This window comes from Melanotaenia boesemani, chromosome 22 (genome assembly GCF_017639745.1).
Source record: "Melanotaenia boesemani isolate fMelBoe1 chromosome 22, fMelBoe1.pri, whole genome shotgun sequence".
NCBI classification, from domain to species: domain Eukaryota; kingdom Metazoa; phylum Chordata; class Actinopteri; order Atheriniformes; family Melanotaeniidae; genus Melanotaenia; species Melanotaenia boesemani.
This window is the reverse complement of record NC_055703.1, coordinates 13,902,424-13,929,742: the sequence shown is the minus strand read 5'-3', so window position 1 is coordinate 13,929,742 and position 27,319 is coordinate 13,902,424. Positions and strand designations below refer to the sequence as shown.

The 27,319-nt window shown below is 37.5% G+C and overlaps 1 protein-coding gene across 4 annotated transcripts; it reads left to right on the top strand.

The window, feature by feature from the left end:
* Positions 1-2,410: 2,410 nt before the first annotated feature.
* si:ch211-278j3.3 (E3 ubiquitin-protein ligase RNF19B) lies at positions 2,411-26,888 on the top strand. Of its 4 annotated transcripts, none has more exons than XM_041976355.1 (11): positions 2,411-2,513; positions 11,561-11,833; positions 11,941-12,109; positions 12,185-12,675; positions 18,926-19,131; positions 19,436-19,583; positions 20,865-21,027; positions 21,355-21,469; positions 24,548-24,679; positions 24,808-25,078; positions 25,307-26,888. In XM_041976355.1, exons 3-11 carry the CDS (start codon positions 11,957-11,959, stop codon positions 25,560-25,562), a joined length of 1,935 nt encoding a protein of 644 aa, XP_041832289.1. In that variant the 5' UTR covers positions 2,411-2,513; positions 11,561-11,833; positions 11,941-11,956; the 3' UTR covers positions 25,563-26,888. The 4 variants fall into 4 exon arrangements, with proteins under 4 accessions (XP_041832289.1, XP_041832288.1, XP_041832290.1 ...); XM_041976354.1 differs by adding an exon at positions 10,489-10,530 and having other exon boundaries at positions 11,561-12,109; XM_041976356.1 differs by having other exon boundaries at positions 11,561-12,109; positions 24,829-25,078.
* The last annotated feature ends 431 nt before the right edge of the window (positions 26,889-27,319 follow it).

Here is a 27,319-nt window from a genome sequence, read left to right as displayed (position 1 = left end):
GTAAATACACTTCCGGTCTTAATTTTTTAAAATAAAAGTGGCATCTACGAAATTGTTGGCCTTCAACTTAAATTCGCCACAAAACTGCAAAAACATCTTTTAAAAATCGATTTGATTCACTTGCAACGGGATTTCATCTGTGAATCTGCATGGGGGACAGTTTTTCGGCAGCAATATTTTTCTACTACCGGATCTGTTCACAGAGTTTAATGTATTGGGTCACTTTTCATATAAGTAAATTTGGATGTCAACTGCTATCAGCTCTCTGATTTATATTTAACTGATATTGTCAATAAATGGTTAACTAAAGTAAGCCTACTGTAAAATAAGATAAGGGCATTTTACTTTTTTGCATTTATTATGAAGGCCTGCTTCACATAGTGGAAGTGCAGTTGTTCCTGGCGGGACAAATCTTGACTTCATTGTATACACTTTCTTAGCTGTTTCCGATTACTAAAATAATTTCCGGTTGCTTTGTCTCACTGAATTATTGTAATTGTAGTTCTTACATGTAAAACAGCTGGAATTAATACTTTTCCTTACTACACTCTAACACATTAAGCCTCTGTCTATTATCTAAACAACAGCTGTCACCATTAATAACAATAGTTGCCCATATTCTTAATATCTAGCTAAATATGTCCTAATATTTTCATTTTATAAAAGTATTAAATATTATGATTATATGCATAGCTAGAATTGCTTAAGTTGTCTGAAAGTTCATACTGTCAACTACATATGTACTATCAGAAATGTAATAAAAGAGTATGTGAAAATTTGTTAAATGATAAAGTATTCTCCTTTACTTGTTCCTAATTAAGGCTTCAACCCCCTTTCAAAGAGTGGAGACAACTAAGTGAGTAAGCAAAATTGATTTAGATAACTTTTCACAGATAATAATTACAAATTGCTTCACAGAAAATAAAAGTAAAATGAAAAAAGTCTTAATAAGAACAGAAATGAAGATGAATCACCAAGCTTGTATGTATAAAAATGTCCTCAGCTGCTTTTTAAAGGAGTGAATGGAGTGATAGATTTACATTAGTCAAAGCAATGAATAACTTTTTATTTGATTTAACCTTTGCATTTTGGAATTCTCTCATTCAGCTGCATGAAGGGATTATCTGGAATGCTTTTAGTAAACAGGGGTGCCTTAACAGAGGTAATTAGTTCATTAGTATTCTTAATGAGTCTGTGACCACTAGTTGTGTTGTAGTGTTGATTTGCTATAAAAGGCCATATTCAGTAATAGCAGTAATGCCTATTATGTCAAGAAAAGCTTAAATACAATAAATAAAGACATACAATAGTCCATCATTAAGGCATGGAGCTCAGTCAATTCAGAAAAATAACTTTGAAAACCACTATAGTTACATGCATTCAAACTGTGTTCAATCAGTTACTAAAGCTATCAATATTCTAACCTGATCTGTTGTAAACCATCTAAGGACAGAAAGACTACACTTATGCTGCAGAGCATATGTTTATAGGTGTTGATGTAATTCACTAACAGCATTTGAAGATACATGAATGCTTCACAGGATTCAAGTGGCAGGCAAAACTCAGCAACTGGACTGTGTGAACTAGACCTTCACATTCAAATTAATACAAAATGGACACTACAAATACAAAAAAGATACACGGTTTAGCCAGTAAATTCAAAGAAATTTCATTATGTGTTTTTGACATGCAAGAAAACATTTCTGTTGTCCATCAGGAGGTGTGATGAAATGTGATGGTGTTGGTTGCTGGTTGGACTGTTAGCAATTTACCCAAAACTAAAGGTGCACTTTACCAGTATAAAAGTCATAGCATTCTGCAAGGATATGACCAGAGGGGTCACCTGTGAGGCATGGGTCAGCGCTGAGATGTGACTTAAAAAGCTGTATCAGATGATTTGGGATGACTTGGGAAAGCTGGAAAAGTATATCTTATGTTTAGAACACATTTTATATGTGCTATGCTATTTCATATTATCTGCCAAAATGAAGATCTTCTCATAAATTTAATTTAAGCATCTTATAGAGAATAAGTATGTTGTCATGTTTTATGTTTTTTGAGTAACGTAACGTCAATATGGACATTTTAGTTCATTCTTAAATTCCTATCTTTTTTAAATGCTTGTTTGTGTTATTTTTGGTTCAATATTCAAAAGATGGGGGGAAAAAAAGCGTGAAATGAAATGTGTTTTCGTGGCGCTGGGCATTCATGAATAGGGGATCCTGGGATTCTGCGTCATTTCATTGGTTCCTGTCACTGCAGTGTGCTTCCCCTCAGGCCGCCGCACAGCTGAGCCATCCGGTTCAACACGCGTCTCGCTCCAGCTCCGGGTCGCTCCTGACCATCATTCCCGCCCCCCTCTGCAGCTTATGTTTCCTGTGCAGCAGTAAAGAAGAGGATACGGGGGTGGTGGTGAAGACGGAGGGGAGAGATTTCTGTGCTACTGTTTGGTCCTCGAGGGGAGGAGCCAGTTGTCAATCGTACGCTGCAAAGAGACGGCGTCGCACAGGGAGGTAAGATAACGTTTACGCAATAGAAATTATTGTTTTTATCTGATGCCCGGGGTGACTTTAAGATTCAGACGGTTTTACTGTTGTTTTTGTAAAAACTCGTGTCCATGTGGAATACATGGAGGCAGAGATGAATGCGACCACGTAGGTTATTAAAAATGCCACTCCCTGCAATAGCACACTGATGTCCTGCACAAACCCCTCCTAAAATGATTAATATAATGCGCGTTAACGTGGAAATAACTTTGAATTAAGTGTAGAGGACGAACATGGCTTATTTTCAATTATCCGCTGTTATAACTCAATTCATTTCCTGTTTCACTCCAGATATATAGGCCTGTTGGCTATTTGGCCGAAGAATATTTATCAGATTTTAGCTGTGATCAGTCAGTTTAAATGGACTACAGCATTGCTCTGAAATTCTGCAACTGTATAATATGATGCCCTCTTAAATTTAATCCTCTACATTGTGGTTATTCAATCGGCTATTGTAAAGCAGACTATGGGCTTTCAGACGTCACTAAGACTCAGACTGGAACAGTATGGTACAGAAACTGAGTGTTTTGGTCAGGGATGCCACTGAGCGCAGGAGTGTTTGTGTGTGTGTGTGGGGGCTGAGGTCACTCTTATGCCTCCGATACCCGCATTGCTGATGCGGGCATCTGTCCAGGGGACAGATATTATTTAATAATAGGGTGTATCTTCACTGACGTAGAACTAAAGTTGAAAACCGACCCACTGAATACAAAGCAACAGCTTGTTAACAAGTGTCATATCTTAAATGAATCAACAAAAAGAAAAAAAGAAAGAAAGAAAGAAAAAAAAAGGGGGGGGGGGGGGGGGGGGGTCTGTTAAGTGAGAAGATAAAAAGGCTGATTGTGTGGTTCAAGCAGAGGTTGAAATTCATAAAATTTGTCCTGTTTCTTCTCTATTTGGCTTTTCAAAGGAAGGAAAATGGCTTCGGGGCATTTCTGGATTGTGTAATAATCCCATCTGCCATTGTCATTTCATCTTTCATCAGGGCACTTGTGAAGTTAAAATAACAAATTTCTTGCAGTAGCATATGCACTCGAAACTGTGCATTTAAACCACTTGAAAAGTGTCAAGATGTGAAAGATTATGGTTAAAACCTCTCTGAATTTCTCTGTGAAAATATTGTAGAATAAATATTTTGAGATGATTTTCCACAATCAGGCACATGTAAGTGTTTTGTATCATATTAACTGTTATTATTATTTTCTGCTTGTCATGTTCATGTTCATTCCACTTCTCCACCATCAAAAACGTCTAAACTGATCGACTGCCTCAGTGTTCTGTCACATCATCAGTAATCATGACTTGCCTTCACACGGCCTCCACATGTTTTATAGGTGATGTACGCCATTCTAATCCCTCTCCATTCTTTTTCATTCTGTCATTCAGTTTTCAAAGAAAACTGCTCCAGAACCTTTCTGACTTTTTAAGATATTTTTCTTAGCCGTGTCTAATCTGACCCTCCCTCATGACTAGTTTGCTCCGTGTGGAAGCTCTTTATATTTCTCTGGTTTATTTGATCAATGATATGTCTTTCACCTGCAGATTATTTTTCAGCTTGGCTGGATTTTGTGATGCCAGTAGATGTCAAGGTCTTTTTATGTTGCAGAGCTCACTTGTAATTATTTTCTTTCTTACTCTTTTCTTAGATTGAAAAAAACAGTTGATTTTGCAGCTTGTAAAGTTATACTTTATATCTTTGTTTGCCATGATTAGTTTTTGCAGCTTAAGGGTAGACTGCTTCACTTATATTGATGTAAGCTGAATCAAATCCAGATTTTTTTTATATTGTAAAAAGGAGATATTATGCCCCATTTTCAAGTTGACAGAACATCCTAGGGTCTTAACCAAATATCTATGATATGCATTGTTACAACATCCAAACAACCTCATTGTAACAACTCTGTTTATAGCAGAGTTGTACAGCCTTGAACACCACTAAAAACATTAATTTAGATACACATAGCTTTTAAAACACATGGATAGATAGATGGATAGATAGATGGGGGCAAGTCATAGTTAAGCACATTGTTACTGTGTGACAGAGCATGCAGTAAATAGCCCGATCAAGAGCTCACACAACGTGATTTGTATTTTCTAGCTCTTGCATTTCCCTTGTCTACACTATGGCCACAAACAGTACTGAGCCGTGGATTGAACTGGTACAGGTTGGAAAATGCATACATGCTTTATAAAATATGGATGTAGCTTTCATTGCATTTGTTTATATTTTTCTGTGTTTTTGTAAGTTTTTAGAGGTTAACTTTAATAACTCTTGCTCATTTGGCCAACTTTTTACCATTGTTTATTTATTTATTTATTTATTGTAGTGGCAGATTCTGTTGTTTTGCTATTGATGCTGCATTTATTATTATTTGGGAAATCAGAGTTTCCAGCTTCCAACTGGTGGAAAACAACCACAGACAATAAAAACAAGAAGTCATATTTCTTCATTATGGTATGAAACATTAAAAAATGTTCTAGTCAAGCATTATCAGCTAATTTCTTTGTTAAGTAAACTATTTTGCACCTGATGAGAATTTGCTGTTAAAAGCAAAGCCGGTGTTTAGAATTCGCACTTTTGAGGTACAGTGAATGCAGCATGATTTGAAGTTTGATTTGAGTGGAGGGTCTGGATCTTTCTCAGCTTGAGCTGTAACGTTCCATTATGCTGCAAATCTGACCTGCTCACTAAATGAGATATTTTTTTACCGAAGTAGATACAAGCAAAGATACATGTTGTGTGTTTTTAGAGTTTTTTTTTTTAATTGTAATTTTATACCAAATACTTTGTCTCAAGCACAGATTTTTTTTTCTTTATCATAAGGGTTAGAGTCTCTTTTAATAAATATCCCATATCTGTCGATATATCATCTCTAAATCGTGAGAGTCAGTTGCCCATCAGAGCTTGTAAAAAAAGAGTTCTGTTTATGAGAGTCTGAACTTTATGTTGATTATTGCATAACTGTAACTTGAGTTTGTTAAGGTAAACTGTTGATTAATTATAGTACACTTTTAGGAGAAAAGTCAGCTTTATTACGAAGAGTTTCTTCTCTAAACTAATTATTTTAAAAGGTTGTTCAAGCAGTTTATTGTTGCATCTCTTTGAAGTTGTGTGCTCATTGGAGATTAATGATCAAAGCCAAATCAGTAGATTCTGGCTTTTAGAACAGATCAAACTTTAAAACCACTGAATCTTATGTTTACCACAATTCAACCAACAGCATCAGCTCCTTTGACCTCCCCTGCTGTAAAAATACCATGTAAAAATAACTCCACACATCTGTAAAAGAGAATTTCTGTCAGAAGTCTGAAAGCTAAGGCTGAGATGACACCACAGGCATTTTCAAATTTACGCTCTTAGTAAAGCTTCTATAAGCCACAGGCGACAGTTTGGAAAATTGATGACAATTATGCATTAAATCAATGCCCCTTTAATTCTCACAGACTTTTTGCCCGTTTTATATTTTCTGTAAAAACATGCCTGAGTGTGTGTGCTGCTTTGGTCATCACTCAGACTGGTGTGAAGCAGCACACTGAATCACGTCAGAAAGTACAGTAAGAATACAAGCCTCTGTCCTTGCACATTATGCAATGATGGCCTGTTTGCAGAGGGATCAGTTTTCTTCAGCCTGTTGGAAATAAATTAAAGATGAGGCTTTGCGGTTCGAATTAAGACTAGACCTTGTGACTTTTTTTCTTTTGCTTTTGGTGCTTATTTAAGAATGGTCAATTTACATATTTCTTGCTCCGAATAAAGTAATTAGCAGCTTGCCATTGCAGGTTTTAAGCCTTGGCAGCAAATGTCCACCTCCTGTACAACCGTCTGTCCCAACCACCCACATGCTTTTGTAACAGCCATGATTTATTGTCCCTTTTTATAAATTTATTTTTAATTTAAAATATTTTATGATGGGAAAAATTAAGTAATTCAATAAACAAGAAGACAAAATTGAGTGTAAAAGTCGATTTTATAACTCATTACTTTATTATATGTTCTAACCCAACCGGAAAACAGCCGACTGTTATGCAATCTAGGATTTCTATTTCAGAATCATAGCAGCCTATTATTTCAGATCATTTCTCTAGATAAGTCTAATTTGGCTTAATTTAGTTAAACGGGATTGATACATTTCCCTCTTCAGTGGTAACCCTGAGCAGCAGGTTAGGATTCAGTTTGTCATTCATACAATATGATTTATCTGAACACATATAAAACCACATCTTAAAATAGTTTTCTGGTCATTAAATTAAATTTTTAGTTTAGATATTTGCATGGATGGAGGTGGAATATTTACATCTTTGACAGATTTGGTACTGGTCCTTTAATTCTTTGTAATCCTTCAGCACTTTTAGTAAGTATGTATTCTTGTAAGGTTGATTTATTGACATGATCAGTATTTGCAGCTAGAAGTTATCTCAAAAGAAAGCAAAGCTTAAATAAGGAGTGGTGATGGGATAGATTTACTCAGATGGTGGAAACTAGTGCAAGGCTGTAATCCAGTAACTAGTGGAAGGCTGTAATCCAGTAACTAGTGTAAGGCTGTAATCCAGTAACTAGTGGAAGGCTGTAATCCAGTAACTAGTGTAAGGCTGTAATCCAGTAACTAGTGGAAGACTGTAATCCAGTAACTAGTGGAAGGCTGTAATCCAGTAAACATTGATGAGAGCAACAAATTCCACCAGTCCATAAATACAGACATATCCAGATCATTGAAACAACCAAACCAGTCTATCAACATGTGAGTGTGGAGTTGCAAACTGCCCGATCTGGTGCTAATAATCTACATTTTTAAAGAAGTGTTGCAAAATTATGACAAAATTGCGTCCACTTGTGCCCTAAAGTCTCTGTCAAAAGGGGGCAGCCATTCGAAATTTCATGTTGTTTTTCTATGTTCAGGTTCATGGGCAGTGCACAAGAGTTTATTGATTATAATGCAATAAAAGCCCATTGTATCATTATTCATTAACAGTAATAATGAATTAAATGACAGTCAGCAAAATCCGAGCCATAGAAGCCACATTATGCCCACAAAACAAGGTGCAGTTTGTTGAGAGAAAATAAAAAAGCAGCTGCATGCTCCTAATCTTCGCCTCACCCTTCACCCATCTTCACTTTAAAATAAATGATTTACATGAAGTGTTGGAACTTGTTTTTTTGGGAACAAAATGTTATTTTATGCACTTATGCATTTTATGCATTTAGATATGAGCACCTCATGAGCCACATAGAGTCAAGATAAAGGAAAAGCATTAATCTGTAAGTGGATGTGCTCTCTCCTTCAGAGCAGCATCCGCATCCTTCCCTCCTGCTGTTATCTGTGTTCCCCTGAGCTTTCTGAGGGACGACATTAAAGAAAGCAGGACCTTTCTCTCCTCCACTCCCTTCCTCTGGACTGCCTCATCATTAAGTATTCTTTGCGAGAGGTCAAGTTTCCTTTACTTAATGATTGTTAAATATGTGTTCATGCAGTAGATATAAGAGCATTAGATTAGTAGTTAAGCTTTAATTTGGGTGTGAAATTGTTAAATAGATTCTAACACACTGTTTTTGGAGTTGTAAATGTAAATGTTGTCCTTGTATCTCAGTGCAGTGGCACTTTAATCACTTCCAGTGGGCATACTTTAAATACCCTTTTTAAGCATTATGTGTTCACAAACTATACACAAAATTGTTTAACTGCAAATTTGAGATGACTGAAACAGTGCCATTAAAATGAACATTCCAATCATTCTGATTTTATACATTTTTACTGACCTAAACAGCAGTATTTATTGAAGTTTTTCATCCTGAGACTGCGTATGTGGGTTAAAATAGTTTCTGTGTGTTCTTCTGTACTTTTGATGATTGGATGATCTAGTGCAAGATCAGAATAATGATGTGTACCAATTTAAGGATGACCTATACAGATTGTTAGCAGGACTTCTGCAGGAATTGGAGTGAAAGAACACGGAGAAAGATGATAAAAAAAAAAAAAATGCAAGTGTATCCAGGTACCCAGAAGCATTCAGCCCAACAGCAGCTTTGCTTGAGTGCACATGGCTGACGGACTCGTTCGAGCTTCAAATTGCCCCCTTGAATATTTGACGTGATTCTAAGAAACCAAACTAGTCCAAAAATATTCTTGTTTCCTTTAGGTAACCCTGTTAGTTGACTCTCTCAAATCCTCATCTGGCATCCTTCTCACATAGAATCCTTTTGTGGTAAAAAGTCAACATCATATAGGATGCATGCAGCCATTTGTCTAAGAATTAGCTTTAGAAAAGCATTTAATTTCAGCAGCTAAGAACAACATCTCATGTTATTTATCACGTACAAGTGGACTAGGGTTTCCAGTTGTAATTTTACCTTTCACATTTAAAGTTTTTTTTTTTATTATTTCTTGCTATGATGTCCCGTACTGCCTAAATTCTATGTGAACAATGTGTCCAAAGTCACTGCCTGCTAATCTCTTTATCCTCTTTCACTCTCTCATATTGACAACTTATTTAAAGTCATTAGGCAATGGATTGTGTTATCCAGTTTTTTGATTATCTCTGTGTCTTTTGGCGTAAAGAGGCAGACTCTGGCACTGGACACCACCCAACTCAGTGTTCATGCTGTTTCAACATGCATTTGTGTGCCCGTGTATATTTCAGTCTACAATCATACTGTATGCATGTATGCAATTGTAAATGAACTCGCATGCACACACTGTTGACTCAGGATGTTCATGGCATGCAAAATGAGCGATTTTTAAGGTTGGATGTTGTTGGTTTGATGCACCAACAAGAAGTTAGTTTTGTATTGCCCAAGAATGCAGTAATTGATCAGGTGGTTATCCAGTGAACTATAGGAATCAACAAATTTTCAGTTTACTTGACTGTGATTGATGGTCAGCCTCTTGACACATTCTTGTTTGGTAACAACCCTGAAGCTTTCATTTAATTTATTTATTGTATGTAAAGTTTTATCTGCAAACTGAATTTAATGTCAAGCTGTGTCCAATGCACAATACGCTCCAGCCTACATAAATTGTTGAGTGGTTTGTTCGTAAAACTGTATCATAGCAAAATACAGAGATGCAATAGTTTCAGCATAAAAGAAATCGTGAATCTAAAATATCAACAAAAAGCATCTGTTTATGGTGCCAACTCTATGAGAGCAGGAATGTCTTTACCCTTAAATTACCACATATAATGATGTACTGCTCAAGGAAGGGCTTGCTATTCATGTAAATGTTAGCAATCCACAGGACTGTATAAAAATACAACTCTAACTCTCAGTCTCTGTGTAAGACCGCAGGTTACAGTATATTGGAATGTTATAAAAATTCAGATTTCTTTCTTCATGTCAATTAATCTAAATGTATCTATACAAAAAATAGATTAATTTAATCTTATTAGAAAGATTCTTAATGATTTTAACTTTTTTTGTAAAGACAGAATTGCGCAGCATGACACTGAGGACCTCAAAGTGGCTGACAATCTTTAATTATTTCACATCTCATGCCATATTCTATTGTCCGATCTGCCATGGTACCATGGAGACAGCTATTTTAATTGGTCTGGGGTTTTGTGAATCACATCATGCCCTCTTTGCTCTCTGGGCCTGATTATAAAAGCTTGCTACTGACTAATGGAGGCAGAATGAGTCTTCTGTGCCCTCTATTACCACATCTTCTCTGCCTCACACTCCATCTTACTCGATCCTTTCTGTCAACCAGTCACAATTCTCTCATCCATCTGCTTTGAGTGTCTCATGGTTGTGATCTTATTGGTCGAATCTGAGGCAATATGAGCACAGATCCAAACCCACCCTTGTGTTTCAGTTTAAATTGTGTTTCATTAAAGTAACACTCAGGTGATGCTTAAAACAACAGTCAGTATTTGAATGGGATGGAAGTGTTTATGTGACATCACATTGTATCTGCTTTGCTTTTATGTTAATGTCATCCGGTCTCAGGTCTGGTCAGAACTCAACCCATGGACAAAGACCCCTGAAGAGGTTGAGTGATTTATATATTTATATATTTAATGAATGTTGCATTTATGATGAGCAGTTTTGCTGCAGCAATATGTTAATTGGATGCTAAAGTTTTAAAGACTCTACTTCTGCAGGTTCCTTGTGATATTCTCCATGTTGGTTGTTAATGTATAAATAGTCTTAAAATGATTACAAATAGTTGAAACTAAATGGTGAGGAAATTTAAATGAGTGAAACTGTGCGAAATTTAGAAGGTTTCTAAACATTAAATGGGTTTTAAAAAATCATTATATCGTCCTTTAACAGATTTTTCTAACTTTTTTATGTTTTGAAACTTTACTTGACGGTTTTGAGACTACTGCCTTCTTTTTAAAAAAGGAGAAAGAAGGCAGTGGTTTTTACTGAAGACTACAGATTTTTCTGTGTAGCAAACCATCTGAAGTTTCAGTAAAAGAAGGTTTCTTTAAAATGATACTTTCTTCAGGAAAAATTGGGTGACACAACTGAGAGTTTGGCTGGAACTTTTATTCCCATGTTTAGTTTGAACATGCACATGCATTTAATCTCATAATTCTAACAGTTATATAGTGTTGGAAGTGGGCCACGGTTTTCATGTGTGGTTAAAGTTTATTACATAAAATAACAATCCACTATAGATTGGTTTATGCCTTCCATATGTGAACAGAGTGGCTCACAGTTTCTGCACCTCTTTTATCTGTGTGTGCTCACAGAGGTACAAAGCGAAGAGATTTAATTCTTACAGTCAAGGTGATATCAGTGTCATCTGCAAACATGTGCTCTTTTGCATTCAGAGATGTTATTGATCTTTAAACAGTATGTTAATGTATGTAAAAAATGAATAAAGTTTGACAGGATGGCTGATATATTCATTATATAGAAGATGGTTTCTAAATTTATGTTGCTTGAAATCATTAGAACCACAAAAATGCCATTCTACTGAAATTTGTTAATACGCCAAAGATGATGCACACTCAAAATTAATTTCTGGTTCCTGTTCTGTGATTGAGTCAAAATATGTTTTTTATTCCAGGGAAAAGCACTGCTGACAGAAGAAATCATCAAAAATGATAATGGCCAGTCTGCAAGTTAAAGACTGATCTTACGCCGTGTGAACTGCAGTGGAAGTGGAGGAAGAATACAGACTGAAAAGAGACAAAGTACACCACATGATCAGACCTCGGACTGACTCCAAATTAGCAATGTTCCCCACAGGCAGGGATTACCTTCTCTACATCGTCTTCCTCTCCATCACTCCCACTCTTCCTCCCTCATGCAGCAAAATAGCCAACCAAGATTTTGAGCTGTGAGAGCTCTCACCGTGTTTCACCCACCCACACACAAGTTAAACATACACATACACACATTTGAGCTTCTGCATCCTGCTCATGGTCGTTGGCCTGCCCCCCTCAGCTGCTGCTCTTAGACCATGAAGAGGCCCAAGCAGCAGACGGGGCCGTTGAGCTTCCTAAACTTCTTCAGTCGCAAGCCCAAATCAGAGCCAAAGCCCGAGAGACCTGTGGAAGCTTGGGCCAAAGAGGAGGTGGCTATAACCCTGACTCCAAGTGGGCATCCAGAGCAGGTGAGACTGCAGCTTCAGATGCTTGTCTTGTCTTAGAATTTGGAAAAGCACTGGTAATTTAATTTTCTATCTCAGGATCCCAGCGTCAGAGCAGAAGATGCTGAAGAAACAAGGCTTTCTGGAGCTGAAGGAAAAGAAGGAGGAGGCTCCCCAGCAGCAGCTAAAGTGGGCGAGAGCGGGACTGCCACTGGAGAGTGTGTGGGTGGGGTCAGCAGCGGCTCCACCGGCGTCTTGTCCCTCTCCTCCTCCAGCCAGGATCAGCTATTGGAGGAACACCTGGAAGAGTGCCCACTGTGCCTACTCAGTCAACCACGTTGCCACTTCCCACGACTCACCTCCTGTTCCCACAGGGCATGCTCTGACTGCCTTCGCCAGTACCTGCGCATTGAGATATCGGAGAGCAGGGTCTGCATCGCATGCCCACAGTGCTCTGAGACACTGGCACCGCTGGATGTACGTGCCATTCTGGATGACCAGGCACTGCTGGAGAGGTTTGAGGAATATCAGCTGAGACGTTTTCTGGCTGCTGATCCAGACACACGCTGGTGTCCTGCACCTGACTGCAGGTGAGAGCTGACCCTATGCATCCACTTGCCAACATTTAAATTTAGGAACAATCAATTTTGCCCATTTTTCCCCTGACATCATGCAACATAATTACACTGCAGTTTCAAAAGGTCCTTCTTAATTTATTAATAGGTAGCTGCTTGGGGGTGGGGGTCAAATTAACAGCTTTCCTGAAGTGTTTGAATGTATTTTGTTGACATCTTGTGTCGCTCAATCACAACTCACTCCATTGTCATTTCCTTGAAAAAAAAAAGAAAATAAATAATGCCACTGTGTGTGATAAAAGCCTTTGTCAAAGCCCCATCATACCACATCTGGCTTTATGTTGTCAAGAACAAAAGACACCCATATTTTTTCCACTGTCAGGATGATTGACTCATTATTGAACGGATCAACTGGCAGCCTTCAATGTTCAGTTTGAAATCTTGCATGTATCAACTATTTTGATGTGGTTAAAAGCTTAATGCAACCAATATATTGTGCAACAAACTGTCTTTGAAAAAGGATTCAATCCTCCATATATAGGGCCAGGTTTGTTGTAAACGTTTTAAACGATATGATACACCTTTGTTGTCAGACCCAAATTTGCTTTGCGTCACGCCAACAAGATGTTTTACACAGAACAATATTTAAACCGTACACACATGACATTTGCTCACATATACACATTATATCATGGAATAAATGCACAAACTGGGTTCCTCACAGTTCTAAGTTTAGTATTAAAAGTGACTGATGTATAAAATAATTTTTTAGTCTTACTTCATTGAACTTTGGAACCCGGTATCTTCTTCCACAAGGTAGGAGCTCATATTCTGTGTTCAATACATGATTTGGATCAGAACTTTAGAGTTGGACAGATCTCAGCATATTTTTCTGATAAGATGTTTCATAGAGTAAGTGTAAAGGTTGTCCTATGATCTTAGAGCATGTTTTTATTTGTTGTTGTAGTTTGATCATTCCGCTATGAGTAAACTTTTGTACCAGGTAGGATTATAATACTGTAGGACGGACATGAGAGCGGATGTATAAAACAGCCGAAGAACTTGCTTATTTACCCCAAAAGACCTAAGGCATCGGAGGAAATAGATCCTTCTTTTTTTTTTTTTTTTTTTTTTACAAATCATTTCAAAGTCAACCTTACAAGGCCATAGCTGGTCACACATGACCCTTAGGGAATAAATGGATGGTACCTGCTTGATTTTTTTTCATGAATGACAGTGGAAATATACTGGCACTCAGACTGTGACTCAAATACTATTTCTTCAGTCTTCACAGTGTTTATTTGGAGAGCATTTTTGTTACACCGTTCAACAACTCTATTCACACCTTGCTGGTGCAGCCCAGGGTTGTTAAATAAAGTGAGTAAAACTCTATCATCTGAATACTTTATAGTGTGTTGATTCAGTTCATCAGTACGGCAGTCACCAGTGTAAAATGTGACGAGAACAGCAGAAATCAGAGAACCCTGAGGACACTAGGACACGCCCCTATAACTGGGTCAATCAGGAGGCTGCATGTTATATGCTAGCTCTTTCAGGTTGCCCATGATTGGCCGAGAGCCTATTCCCTATAGAGAGACTAAGATACAACACACAAGGATGCACACACCAGTATTATTTGAAAAGAGGATACCTTCATAAAATAAATAAGCAAGACAAACTAATAAAAAAAACAATGTCATTTTCTTCACCCAGGAGTCTTGTGCAACCAGATCCAGATAATCCCAACAAAAACACTGGAGCTCTCCTCCATAACAACCAGCTACTGAGGCCAGCATATTATAATACCAACAGTATGGATATTGTTATGAGTGAAAATTGAAAGTTTTGTAACTCAGCCAAAAAACTCCACGAGCACAAGAGGCATTTCTTCTATCTCAGAAAACATTGCTTAAAGTGCAAATGGCAAGCTGGCACCTGCTGTTGATTTAGCAGCAGAAAAGAGTTAGCAAAAATGAGAGAAGACCCAAAAATATACAGAATATTATCTGAAGTTTGGATTTACTTTGGAGGAGACAGATGACATTGAATTACCAATGTGTGTTAGGTGAATTGTTCTTTAAAGTTTGATTTAAAAAGTGGACTAATGGCCCTTGTAAAGGATGTGAATCTGAAAGTGATCTGCATGCTACACAAGGAGTCACTTGTTGTCAAAGACCTAAATGCTGACTTGTCAAATGTCATGAATTCAGTCCTGAAAGGTGTCAATATGATCAAAAGGCTGCTTTGCAAATGGGTCTATTTTCTAATCGGTGTGTTAATGGAAGAAGAAGACGATGTGCTACTGTACTACTCTGAGGTTCAATGGAACAGTGTTGTTATGTGTGCAGAAATTGTGCACATCTATCAGGAAATTTTTACTTCTCTAAAAGCTACAGAGCTGCTGCACCGTGATAAGGTCTGGGTCACCAAACCAAACATATCTTAATGACATTTTCACTGAGCTAAACAAACTTAACAGTTACATGCAAGGTCCTAGTACACATGCCTGTCAGTTGTATCATGGTCCCTGGTCCATCTCAGCATCCATTTGGGGGTCCTTGACCTGAAAAACATTGAAGACCCCTGGACTATAACATAATAAACTTAGACAAACAGTAAGGAAATATGTGTTTGGTCAATTATTTCGTCCTTTTTCAACCTTTGATAATGCCAATTGGCATAGTATTATACACTGCTGGAAAGTCTTATAAGACACCTTCATAAAGAGGTATTACTGGTAAGGATTGTGGAATTGTAGAGTAACATGTAAGCATGTGGGTAGTGCCTCCCAAATTGTGCCAAAATCCCCTGTAATACTCTCCTGTTAATGTTCATTCTTGTTTTGACATTCAGGTTCCACTTGCTAGTCATAGATGTATCACTGACACCTGATTGGCATCTAATGGATAGACAGACATATCACAGTGAGAGCCAGTGGATATCTACAGAATCTGGGACTCCATCCTACAGGATGACAACGCTCTCAGTGCTGATTTGACAGAAGCATTATCTCCATGAGTGATACCTTGGTAACTAATCAGGCTTTCAGACGATGTATAAAACAACACCAACTGATATTCTTACAGGGGAGAAATAATTGAACAAACACATATTGCCTAGCTTTTGTGCTTATAATGATGCACATTTTTGTACAACCTCATAGAGTACCACTAAAAACACGTTGCACCTATAGAAACCAATGTTTCTGCATGGTTTTTCTATTAGTTTACTGTGTTCTCCATTTGTATAACTGTCTGAAATATGGATTAAATTATGTTAGAAAAAGATGTTTTAAGCTCAGCTACGACATGATTTCATTGCAGCATTGATTTTGTGCATCATCATAAAGCATTCAGGGAGAAATAATTTGTGGCAGATGTTTTTTGTTTTTCATTGACTGCAGTCCCAGAAGACCAGGAAGCAAGTTGTTCTTGGTTAACCCTTATCTTTGCTTAAGCTGTTAGGAGCATGCATTGACACTGATTCATTACTGCATGTTTATGGATGGGTAACAAGATAGGCCCGTTGATGGGAAATCTTAATGGGTTGTGTTTGTGTGTGCATGTATTGAGCTGATTTTTGTGATCAAAGGCACACAGGCATCAGGGTTCAGGGCTCGGCGAAGACTTTCTCCTCAACTGTCGGTACTCACAGCTGGGTCTTGATGAATGAAAGGAGCAAGAATCAATAAGCAGATATGTCTGATGCAGTGGTGAATTAAATATAAAGACACACAAGAGATCTTAGTTCTTTATGAAAAATAAAGAGAAGTTATATATTGTTAGAAGATATAGAAGAAAATGTTTCAAAGTGGAGGTAATTGTATTTCTATGAATTACCACAAAATTTCACATAAAGCACCCTGGAAATGTGATTTTACGTAAACTGGTCCTTCACAGTTATTATCACAGTCTTTGTACTCCCATGTTTCCAACAAACACATTCCACTAGGTCTTAGTGACAGAGGCTTAGCTAGAGATTATGTTGGCTCTGAGAAAGTGTGATAAAAAATTGTGTTTTTGTCCACACACAGTTGCATCTATGTGTGCTCATATTGCCATGTTTTTGCTGATTACTGCATGTAGTATTACTGTAGGTAGTTTTGAATAATGATCATTTAGGAATTTATTAGCAGGCACATAAATCTTGACGACTATCACGTTAAACCATTGTCTGAACAAATCTTTCTTTGGAAATTTTTAGCTGAATTAAAGTCAAAATGTGGGTTTTGATTTTGGTTCACATTTATTAAGTTTTTTTTTTTTTCACAAACAGTCATCAGTATGTCCTTTACAGTGCCTGTATGTTTTGTGTTAAAGTCCCCATGAAATCTAATTTTTTAGGGTTTTTATATATGTTATGTTCAATATGCCTCACCTGCCCAGTCAATCCAAAAAGTAATTAAAGTAGTGAAAGTTTAAGTAATAAGTAATGTTTTTGATTTTATTTGCGAGTTTGGTTATACTGTAACTCCACATAATATATGATATATAAAATATAACTCACCCTGCACTCAGGAACATGTTTTAATTTTGCATCAAATGAAAAACTTTCACACAACATTTGGCACAATGGGTGGGGCTGGGCTTCTTTTTTTTATTTTGTTTTTACAAAACATAATTGAATAATTGCTTTGGTTGCCAGCACTTTATCCAAGCAAGTTTGAAGAATATAACCCAGGACTTAGGTGTAACAATAATGCTAACTGCTTTTACTACACATAGGCTAACACATAAAACACTTCTCACTATTCCAGATTGAGAATTTACTAACACCTCTTTCTGTCATCTGCATTTTGCTGTATCACATCAACCATCTACACGTCCTCTGACACCTGAACATAAGAGCCCTTTTTTGCCTTTTTTCTTTTTCTTTTGCGATACAACTCTATCCTCAGCATTACTTTCTCTATACGCTCTACTTTCCTCTGCACAGCTCCAAATAAAATCAATCTTCCATCTCCTGTTTGGTTTCTAAACTGTCCATCTTGAGCTGCTTGTTTTATGTACTGATTCGTAATCCCATCTGTTCTTGTCACTTACAATGCAAGTGTTAGTATCTTTAATTAAGCCTTTTTCAACTCTGCCTCCTCTCTTCTAATCAGTGGGGAACACAATCCCTTATCCATATGGCATATCTAGTTTGATAGTTGGCACTCTCATATGTCTTCACTTTTACATTTACCCTATGTATAAAATAAAAAAAAATTTTTTTAACACAAATCACAAATCAAACACTTGTTATAATTTAGAACACTATTTTGAGATGTCTTAAACTCCCCCATTTATCAGACCCATAAATTCTCTTCACTCTTTATCAGAAATAAGATTCTATTAAAACAGATCTTTGAAAGTCACTTTGAAAATGATGAATTACCCCTGCATCCATCTCTACCCTTTGCCTGGGTGCAGCTTCTTACCTCTGCTTGAACACTATTGACTTTTAGAGCATGAAAATGTTATCAATTAGATGGTTATGTATTAATAATGTTAGATAAGCCCCTGTTACTGACCGCCAGATCTCACCTTTCAAAATGACAGGATTGGTTCCCTAGGCTTGTGTGAAACCTTGGCTTTCTGAAAATTTGATTTTGGGAACTGCAAGAATAAAATGCTTGGCCACAGATTTGATGTTTAGGGAGCACATACCATGTCTTCAAGCATATTTAGAGACTTTATGGATGTAATAATAATATGATTTACATTTAATTTTAACTGATGGGGTCTTCAAGCTTTGTATTAATTATAATTTGTAAAACATTTTGGTATATCAGCAGCATGTAACAGTGATACAATTTTTTAAAAATGTTCTTTTAACATTTTTGTAATGGCAGTGTGAATAGGTGTTATATGACTGAAATATTACAGTAGTCAGTAGTCATTTCTACGAAAAAGCAGTAGATTGACTTGAGTCAGACAAAGCCTCTTCAATTCCAGTCAGTCACCAAAGTGGAACACCTGCAGCTGAGTAATTTTCTCTTCTGTGTGTGGGCCTCAAGCTGTCCAATTCTGTCAAACCTGAAAGCATCATGAGGTTAGAAATGGCATAAAAAAATCTGGTGGAGCTTTTTAAGTAGTTTTTGTCTTTGAATCATTCACTTAAAATTGTATTTGATCATTAATCACATGTACTCTTAGTCATTAAAATGTTATATAAATAAAACTGCAGCTACTCATAGTCTTTGAACATGAAATCAATCTTACAATCATGTTAGGACAACAAGTCTTGCAAGAGTCCATTATATTCTATAACTTTCTCTTTTCAGCTATGCAGTGATAGCTTATGGCTGTGCAGAGTGTCCGAAGCTGAGCTGTGGCCGTGAGGGTTGTGACACAGAGTTCTGCTACCACTGTCGGCAGCTGTGGCACCCTAACCAGACGTGTGACCAGGCCCGGCGTCAGCGAGCCCGCCACACTTCGGGCGGTAATGATACCTCCTCATTGTATGTCTTCAATGAAGAACCTGGAGGAGGTAAGTCTGGACACCACCTTTGTTGCATTCTACAATACATTTGGATTTGAATGATGTTTGGTAGAATGTGGTTGTATGTTTATGAGGCAAAAGTGCAGAGCTACTGGTGCAACATAAGGCTGCATCAATCAGCTGGTTAGCTTAGTGTAACACCTAATCTGAAAATGAGATATTACACTGATATTAACCAGGGAAAAATGCAAGAATATTCTCAGCAAATTTTAGTTTGTATCCAAATTATTTATTTCAGTTCATTAATAAATATGGAAAACTATTCTCTTACATTATAATAATTATGCTGCAGATGCAGAGGAGATCAAAGCATGCCCTCGCTGTGGTGCCTACATAATGAAGACCAATGATGGCAGCTGTAACCGCATGAACTGTACTGTGTGTGCTTGTCAGTTCTGCTGGCTGTGTATGCAGGAGATCACTGACGTGCACTACCTCAGGTATCCTTTTCACACCCAGATCACAGTCTCATTAACAGACATGACAAGATGTCCACATCAGGCTTTCTGTAACGATTTTACAATTAAGAAAAAAGTCACATTAAGTCAACATCATTAAGTTAATATATTAACTTATTGATCAGGTGCTGAACAGCAGGTAGTTTCACCCTCTTACTGTAAATGTGAGGATATGAGGTCTTTTGTCCATTTTTCTTTCTAATTTTAAATTCATGATATCAAGGCTGTGGGCTATTAGTCAGAAAAAAAATCAGTTTTAAGATATTATCAAAAAATATATATATATCAAGATGAAATTGTCAAAATGACCTTTCCTGGACCATCTGATCAGTCAGAAAAATTAAGAAAGCACTTTCCGGCAATAACAATAATAATGAGCTGCATCCCTGCAATGTACAATCTCAAAGTCATACAGTGATATTATTGCATCTGTAAGGTAATATGTAGTTTATTAATGTGGGCCAGTCAGAAAGGCTTGTTCACACATCAATCTTAAATGGCTGCACTGGTTTAGGAAGCGAGTCTTCTATTGATTTTTCCAGTCCTTGAAGGCAGTCACTGCTGATTTGTCTGCAGTTATTCAGCTTTATGTAATGTTCAGCCTCCATTTTTACATGCTGCAGGGACTGTGTATATATTTTGCCCAAGGTACTGTTAGCTGCTTATATTTTTATTTATCCTTTTGCACAGGCACCATTAGCTTACCATGCACCTCATGCCCTCCCTTCTTTTCCTCTACCCTTACCTTGTTTTGCCTTTTATACTGCAAATTGCTGCAAACGTTCTGCAGAAGGGCAAAGCTTTAAGCATCACAAAGCAAATCTGCCACTTCAGAGCAGCACAGCAAATCATAATACCCCCCGCCCCGAATGAGAGTCCCAAAGTGATATTAGCTGTTGCAACATAATTGCATACTTTGAGAATTAGTGTAGCCCTTAGGTCTTGTTTGGGTTCTAGTGTTACTCCTGTTCCTCCAAACTGAGTGTTGCTTTATTAAGGCCTCTCTGCATATTCCTTAGTCATACTGCTGTCTGAGACAGAATAACACCACCACACATTCACAAGGGCTTTATGTTTGTTCCAGCAGTTGACGTTGCTCGGGAGGTCATGAACAAAATGATAATGATGTTGTTGTGATCACAGCAAATGATTAGGAGCATTTGCCAATGTGAGCTTGTTTTAAGGTGGAATTTTTCTCCAGAATTAAGCACATTGTTTAAAAACATGGCAAATCTCTTCTGTTTTGTCTGCTGTGTGTTTCAGTCCCTCAGGATGTACATTTTGGGGGAAGAAGCCATGGTCCCAAACCCGTAAGGTACTGTGGCAGGTGGGCATGTTGCTTGGAGCACCTGTAGTCATCTCCCTTATAGCGGGCATTGCCATCCCAGTCATCATTGTGGGTATACCAATCTACATGGGTCGCAAGGTAAGTGACATCGGGAACAGCCAGTAACTCACTGATCAGTCTCTTCTCATTATGCCAACAATGAAAGAACAGATTGATTTTCACACTGCTTTTATTTGCTCATGTACTGCTTTGAAAGTGGTGTGTACTAAAATCAAAGGTGCAAATAGCTTTGTATGTTTTTGTGTTAGAGCATTGTGACAGCTCACAGGTTTCACAGTCAATCTCCTTTAACCTCATGCATGTTAAAATGCATCTATTAGTGGATAATGGTTGCAGAGATGGAGAAAAACAAGGCACAAATTAAATTTCCATGAGGTAATTTATGTTTTATTTATTACCTTCCAGGTCCATGGCCGTTGTAAGAAAAACAATATCTCAGGAAGTAAGCACTACTTGACTGTGGCAAGTGGGGTGATGATGTCAGTGTTTGTGTCGCCAGTCATAGCAGCTGTCACTGTGGGTAAGGAACAAACAAAAATGTAATATGCTCTGTCCTTGAAACAGGAGAGGGAGAGCGCTCAAAAAGCAAAGTGACCTAGGTTTCCTGGTTTAGTGTAGTACATAATCAAGACTGTCATTTTGGTAAAAGATGATCACGTGTCCACACTGTCCTTAAGGATTTCTGAAAGGCACAACTAATTTGGATTGTTTTAAGCAGTTTTTCATTGTGAATAAGATGTGCATTTTACCATATTTCTTGGGCTTGGACAAAAAAAAAAAAGTCATTTTTATCATTTAAGGTAAAATGGTTAGGTTAATGATCAACACAGTGTAAAATTCTTCACCTTATAATTCAATGAACACAATTTAAAACCTAAAAAAAGAAATAGCTCAACATTTTGTTAATTATGTTTATTTGCTCTGTTTATAAGATTTGTACAAAACCACACTAATGCTTCATGCAAAAATAATATAAACAACATACTCAGTTTAGCAACTTTTCAGTCTTTTTCTGAGAATTTATAAAAAAAAAAAACCAAAACAAAATACATATTAATAAATCATAAAAAGAAGCAAACTGATGTCATAAATAAAACAATTACAAATGACATAATGACATTTAAGAACTTTTTATGCAGACTTTATAATTTTTTTGTTCTTGTTTTTTAGCTAGTGCTGTTAGCTTTAGCTAATTAATTACCTTTACTTGGGTGACCAGATGTCCTCTTTTTCTTTGACATGTCCTCTTTTTGAGAGCCAAAACGTGCGTCCGGCCAGAATTTCAAATTCGTCCGGGAGTTTGCTCTATCTCAGCCTCAAATTTGTATTTTTCGTTGTGTTTTACTCCCCACACTCACTTATTAGTGATGTCCACTCTCTCAGACACCCAGCAACAGCAGAGGGAGGGAGAGGAGACAGCTGTAACGCATGAAGGCCAGAGTTACCTGGAAATGACTTCACCTCCTCTCGACCACTCCGAATTACGAGACAACTGGAACGCAGCATAATTTTGTGTTTTTTCAAAACTGCAAAGAAAGTGACTCCCCATCTTCATATAGTGTTGGAAGGGAATGTGAAGTCATTCAAACTTTTCCCAGTGAGAGGTTTCATCTCCCTCACTTCCAAAACCTCCATAAGACGAGGTGACAGCCAGATTCATGTTTTTGACTGATGGCTTTCACAGTCTGGGGAAGAAGCTGTTCAAGAGTTCAAGAGTAGAAAATGCAGAAACATAAATGTAAATTCACAGATGAACTAGAGAAAAAAATTCCCATTGTCATCTTGGTGGTGATGCAAAGGAAGCTCAGTGCATAAGATTCAAAGCAGAGATCTCATCAGTTCTGCATAAAGAGATGGGTTCCTTTTCTACTTTTTGTGTTTGTGCATTTTTATGAATTATATATATTACTTTATTGCTTTATAAAGTGACAAACACTGAACAGAAAGCAGAAAGACACTCAGTCAAAACTGATCTTCTCTACTGAAAGTGGACTGAATGCCAGAGGATTGTTTTTAACTCTCATAGAAAAGTGAAAAAGCATATTTTCTGACATGTCAAACTATTGATCGTGACTCTTACATAAAGTTTGCATTAGAGTAAGAACTTTATAAGTATTTAAAATGCTTATAAATATACTCATGCAAATGTTCACTTGCTCAGATTTCTGTATGAAACCACATTGTTTGATGTCTTTAGTACACACAGTGCCTCAAACCTCTTTTTACAGTAGGTAACATCAAGACTGACAGAAATCTTTAAGGCTTTAGAAGCTTTGCAGCTTTCCTCTGCAGCACATTCTGATGAAACCTCTCTTTGCACACACACACACTGAAACACAAGTTTTACATCATCACCTACTCATACATGCATCTCTCTGCGTACATCCCTGGTTCATTTTCATTTGTTGGCCAGGATCTCTTTACATCATATTTCTTTTTGTTTCTCTTCAGTTTTGTGTCTTCACTCTCAACAACTGGCATTTTGCCTCTCATATGTTAGACACATCCCCCGGTCTTGTTGTGTTTCTCTTTTTCTCACAGATGCATAAACACAGTCTATCGTGTTTGCTCTCCTCTGTGTGGATTGTTTGGTTGGCTGGCTCATCCTGCCCTGGTTTCACCCTGTTGCTGAGTCAATAGTGGTCCAGTGTTCTCGCTGTGTTAATGATGTGCCTTTGTTTGGTTGGAACTCTGCTTTGTGTTCCCAAATTCCTGTTAAAGTCTGAGGTTGCATAATCACACAGCATAGTGAGGCTGGTGATCTTCATGTTCGGGGTTTGACTTTATCAACGTTCTAAGTAAGTGCCTATAAATCAAATTTTTAAAAAGCAAATTTTATGTTGACTCTGTGGTTATGTGCCAGTGTTTGATGTTTTTATGTTGTTTTTGGACAATGGCCATCCATCACTGTGTGCACATCATTTATTTTTTTGACAGAATTGTGTTGTTAAATCTTGCCAATATATGGATTGTGCATTGTTCTCCATTTGTACTTAAAACAATACAACAGCGTTGGGTGCCAAAAAAAGCTTTAGGGATCATTCAGTATTTCCAGTATATAGACATATAGAAATGACTCCCTCTTGTGTTCATTTTGTGTCACTGTGTTACCATATGATGAATAGTCTGAAGTTTTTAAGAGGGTGGGGGTCCTCTGTCCTGGAGTGTGTTTTTGTAAAATGTTGGCATAGATACAAAACCATGTCCAAAAGAGGCTTTATTCTCTATGAGAAAGCACACTACTTCTAAAAATGGCATAAAACAACCTTAATAGTCCACGTGATGAACATTGTGAGAAAATTTGGTGTATATTAAATTAAAAATGTAATGTAATACTGATGTACCAAATAGACTGAAAAATAAACTTATTATGGGCTATTTAGCACTTTAAGACTTCAGTTTTAAAATATGACATCCATTAGCACAACCATAAATTTGTAATTAGTGGAAGTACAGCAGTCAGCTCTGTAATGCCTTCTATACAAGCTCAGTCAAGTTCAAGTACTAAATTACAGCACAGAAGACAGAGAAAGTAAAAACAATTCACAGAAAAAAACATCATGATGTGTGTTATAACTGCTTCTTTCTTTTCTTTCAGGTGTGGGTGTGCCGTTAATGCTGACGTATGTCTACGGGGTCGTTCCTATGTCACTCTGTAGGAACGGCTGGTGTCGACCGCAGAGTGAGCCCCCTGAAACACAGAAAATCCAGCTGGAGGACTTAGCCAGCTGTGAGTACAGAATTCAGTCACCCTGTACTTTAGCTGAAGGATGTCGTCTAACTTTTCAATTATGTACATGAGTAAAAGGTTGCTACAGATTCCGATTTGATCTGATGGAGTTTCAACTTCTCTTATAGATCTTCTATTCTCTCATGTAGTCAGTGATCATTGGACGGGTCAAAAGAACCCAACGCTCAGTGACACCAGCGTCCAGGAAGTGAGTGTCGGTGTACAAGAAGTTGCCGTCCTCCCTAGTACAAGCACCACACCACCGGAGCCATATAGATATGAAGGATTGGATGAAGCCACAAAACGCCATGGATACACCCAGCAGGACAGCCAGTCTGACTGCGAGGTGGTTATTGTGCCTGACAGCAAGCTTGGGGATGCACAAGCGCTTCTTTTGAAGTAAGTGTTACTTCTAGATTTTTCTTTTGCTTACAGGTTTTCTAAAGTTAAGTTATTCCAAGAATCTTAATGTAATTCCAGACCATACCACCCGTTGTAGAGCTTTGTGGTTTCCAAAGGTGTTCTCTATGACTCCACTTATAATGAATTAATGACTAATTGTTTGAAGGATAAGAAGTTGCAGCACATCTCTGTATGATATACTGATTCTGTCTGTGGTTCCAACAGGGAAGGAACTAACATTGAAGTTCGCGTGGAGATTGAAACCCACCCCAGAGGTGCCCGCCAGTCCAGCCTAAGTAGCATCCTGTCTAGCCGAAGCTTGTCAGTGGAGTCACTGAGACACTCGCAGTCCCAAGACTACCCATGTGCCTCAGAACTGGAAGAAAGACAAGAAAGGGGAGGACAGGGAGAGGAGCGGGAGGGAAGAGAGAAACCAGGAGGAGATGAAGTCTTTCCAGTATTTGAAACAGTTGACGTATGAGGTCCTTCACAGCAGCTTTTGTGCTTGGTTAAAGTTTTAGCAAAATTTTATGGAAATGGACAAATCCACGAGCTGATGCGTGACTGGACCGAACTGAGAATTGTTAGCCAAGGTGACCTCCTGCTTCCAAGATGGACCCTCTCACCAGATGCCTTCTAGCTCCACCCCCTAAGGAAGATGCGGGTTCAGAGAGAGCAAATGAAAAGGATGAATGTGTGTGTGTATGAGCATGAGATGATGAGAAAAACAAACTGGAGGGCTATAATGAGAGATAGAAAACCATGATAGCTGGCTAATTCAGATAGTTTTTTTTTTCTGTTTTCTTTTTGAAAAAATCCCCCAAGTATAAATCTTTTTCTTCAAATCCTTTATTTATCCAGCTGTTCTCTTTTAGTGACCTCACCTTCTTCCTTCCTGACCCTTTACAAATAAAGAGATCACCACAAGCATGATTTGTTTTATGTGGGGGTCCTGAGAATCAAACAGCTGTTTTGTTAGTGAGTTGATATAAAAGATTTCAAAAGCCATGCTGCAATACAGGGAAATTTGTTTTCTAGCAGAGGTAATATGTCCACAGTTTTAAAATATGATGCTCATACATGAATCTGGTGGTTTTAAATGGATAATGCATGCTGCAGTTTTTCATTCAACCTTTTGTTTTGTGGAAAAAGTCCAATAGGAAATGAATCTGAAACTGTTTACAGTATAGCTGGAGCTGCTGTTCTTGCTCTGTGACAATGTGGCAGTGATTGAGTTGAAGAGATGGTTCATAAATACCAGGAATTATAACTGAACCACAGATCCACAGTCTTCCACTGAAGAAGCTGGAGGTCAGTGACATTTTTGCATCATTGTAGTGCAGCTTTATGTCTTCAAGAGGATAAACTGAAGACTTTAGTCTTAAAAAAAAACTTGCTCACTCTAATGCAGGAGAATATGGCAGCAACACCACAGTCTTAACTTTTAAGAGCTGCATGACTCTACAACTCCATGTGTATCCACAATAACGCATAAACATGTGCAGATTCATACATAAGCACTCACGTCAACACACACACAGTTGTAGGTGTGTGCTGCTGAGAGCAAAAGAATATTAACAAAAGACTCAAATAATCACAGAGCACCAAATTACAACAGCAGCATGTCACTGCAGGCTAAACTGTAATAACCTCTTTTAGATGATTTGGGAGAAATATAGAACTATACCACAGAAGCACTGCTTTGCTTCCTGAGTGTGAAATAATTGTGAGGTGAACTTGGACTTTACATGAGTACTTGCTGAGTTGTGGAGAGAAACTGAATAAAGATTTCACCATGAAGGAAAAATAGAGAATGTATGTATTATTATCTTTTATTACTTTTATTTGGTGGAGTTAAACAGTTCTCTGTGTCTCAATATTGCATATTGACATTTGGACCAAATCTTTGTTATATTGTTATTTTTATTTGACAATTACAAAGGAGAGAGTAATGGACCCAGTTTAAAACTAAGGTGATCATAATAAGGTTATACCTGTACATCTTAGTTCTGTATTTAACTTTTAGGTTTGTTACTGCATAAACTGAAAATGTGTCTTTTTGTGATCAGAAAAGCTGTCTACATGTCAGCCAGTTATATGCATATTTTTAATCCCTTCAAGTAATTTAAAGAGATTTTTAAATTATGTTAAAGAGATATACATTACTTTGTACTTTGAAGTTACCTAAACAATGCAATTATTTGCAAAATATTTAACTAAAAATAGTTACAAAGGCAA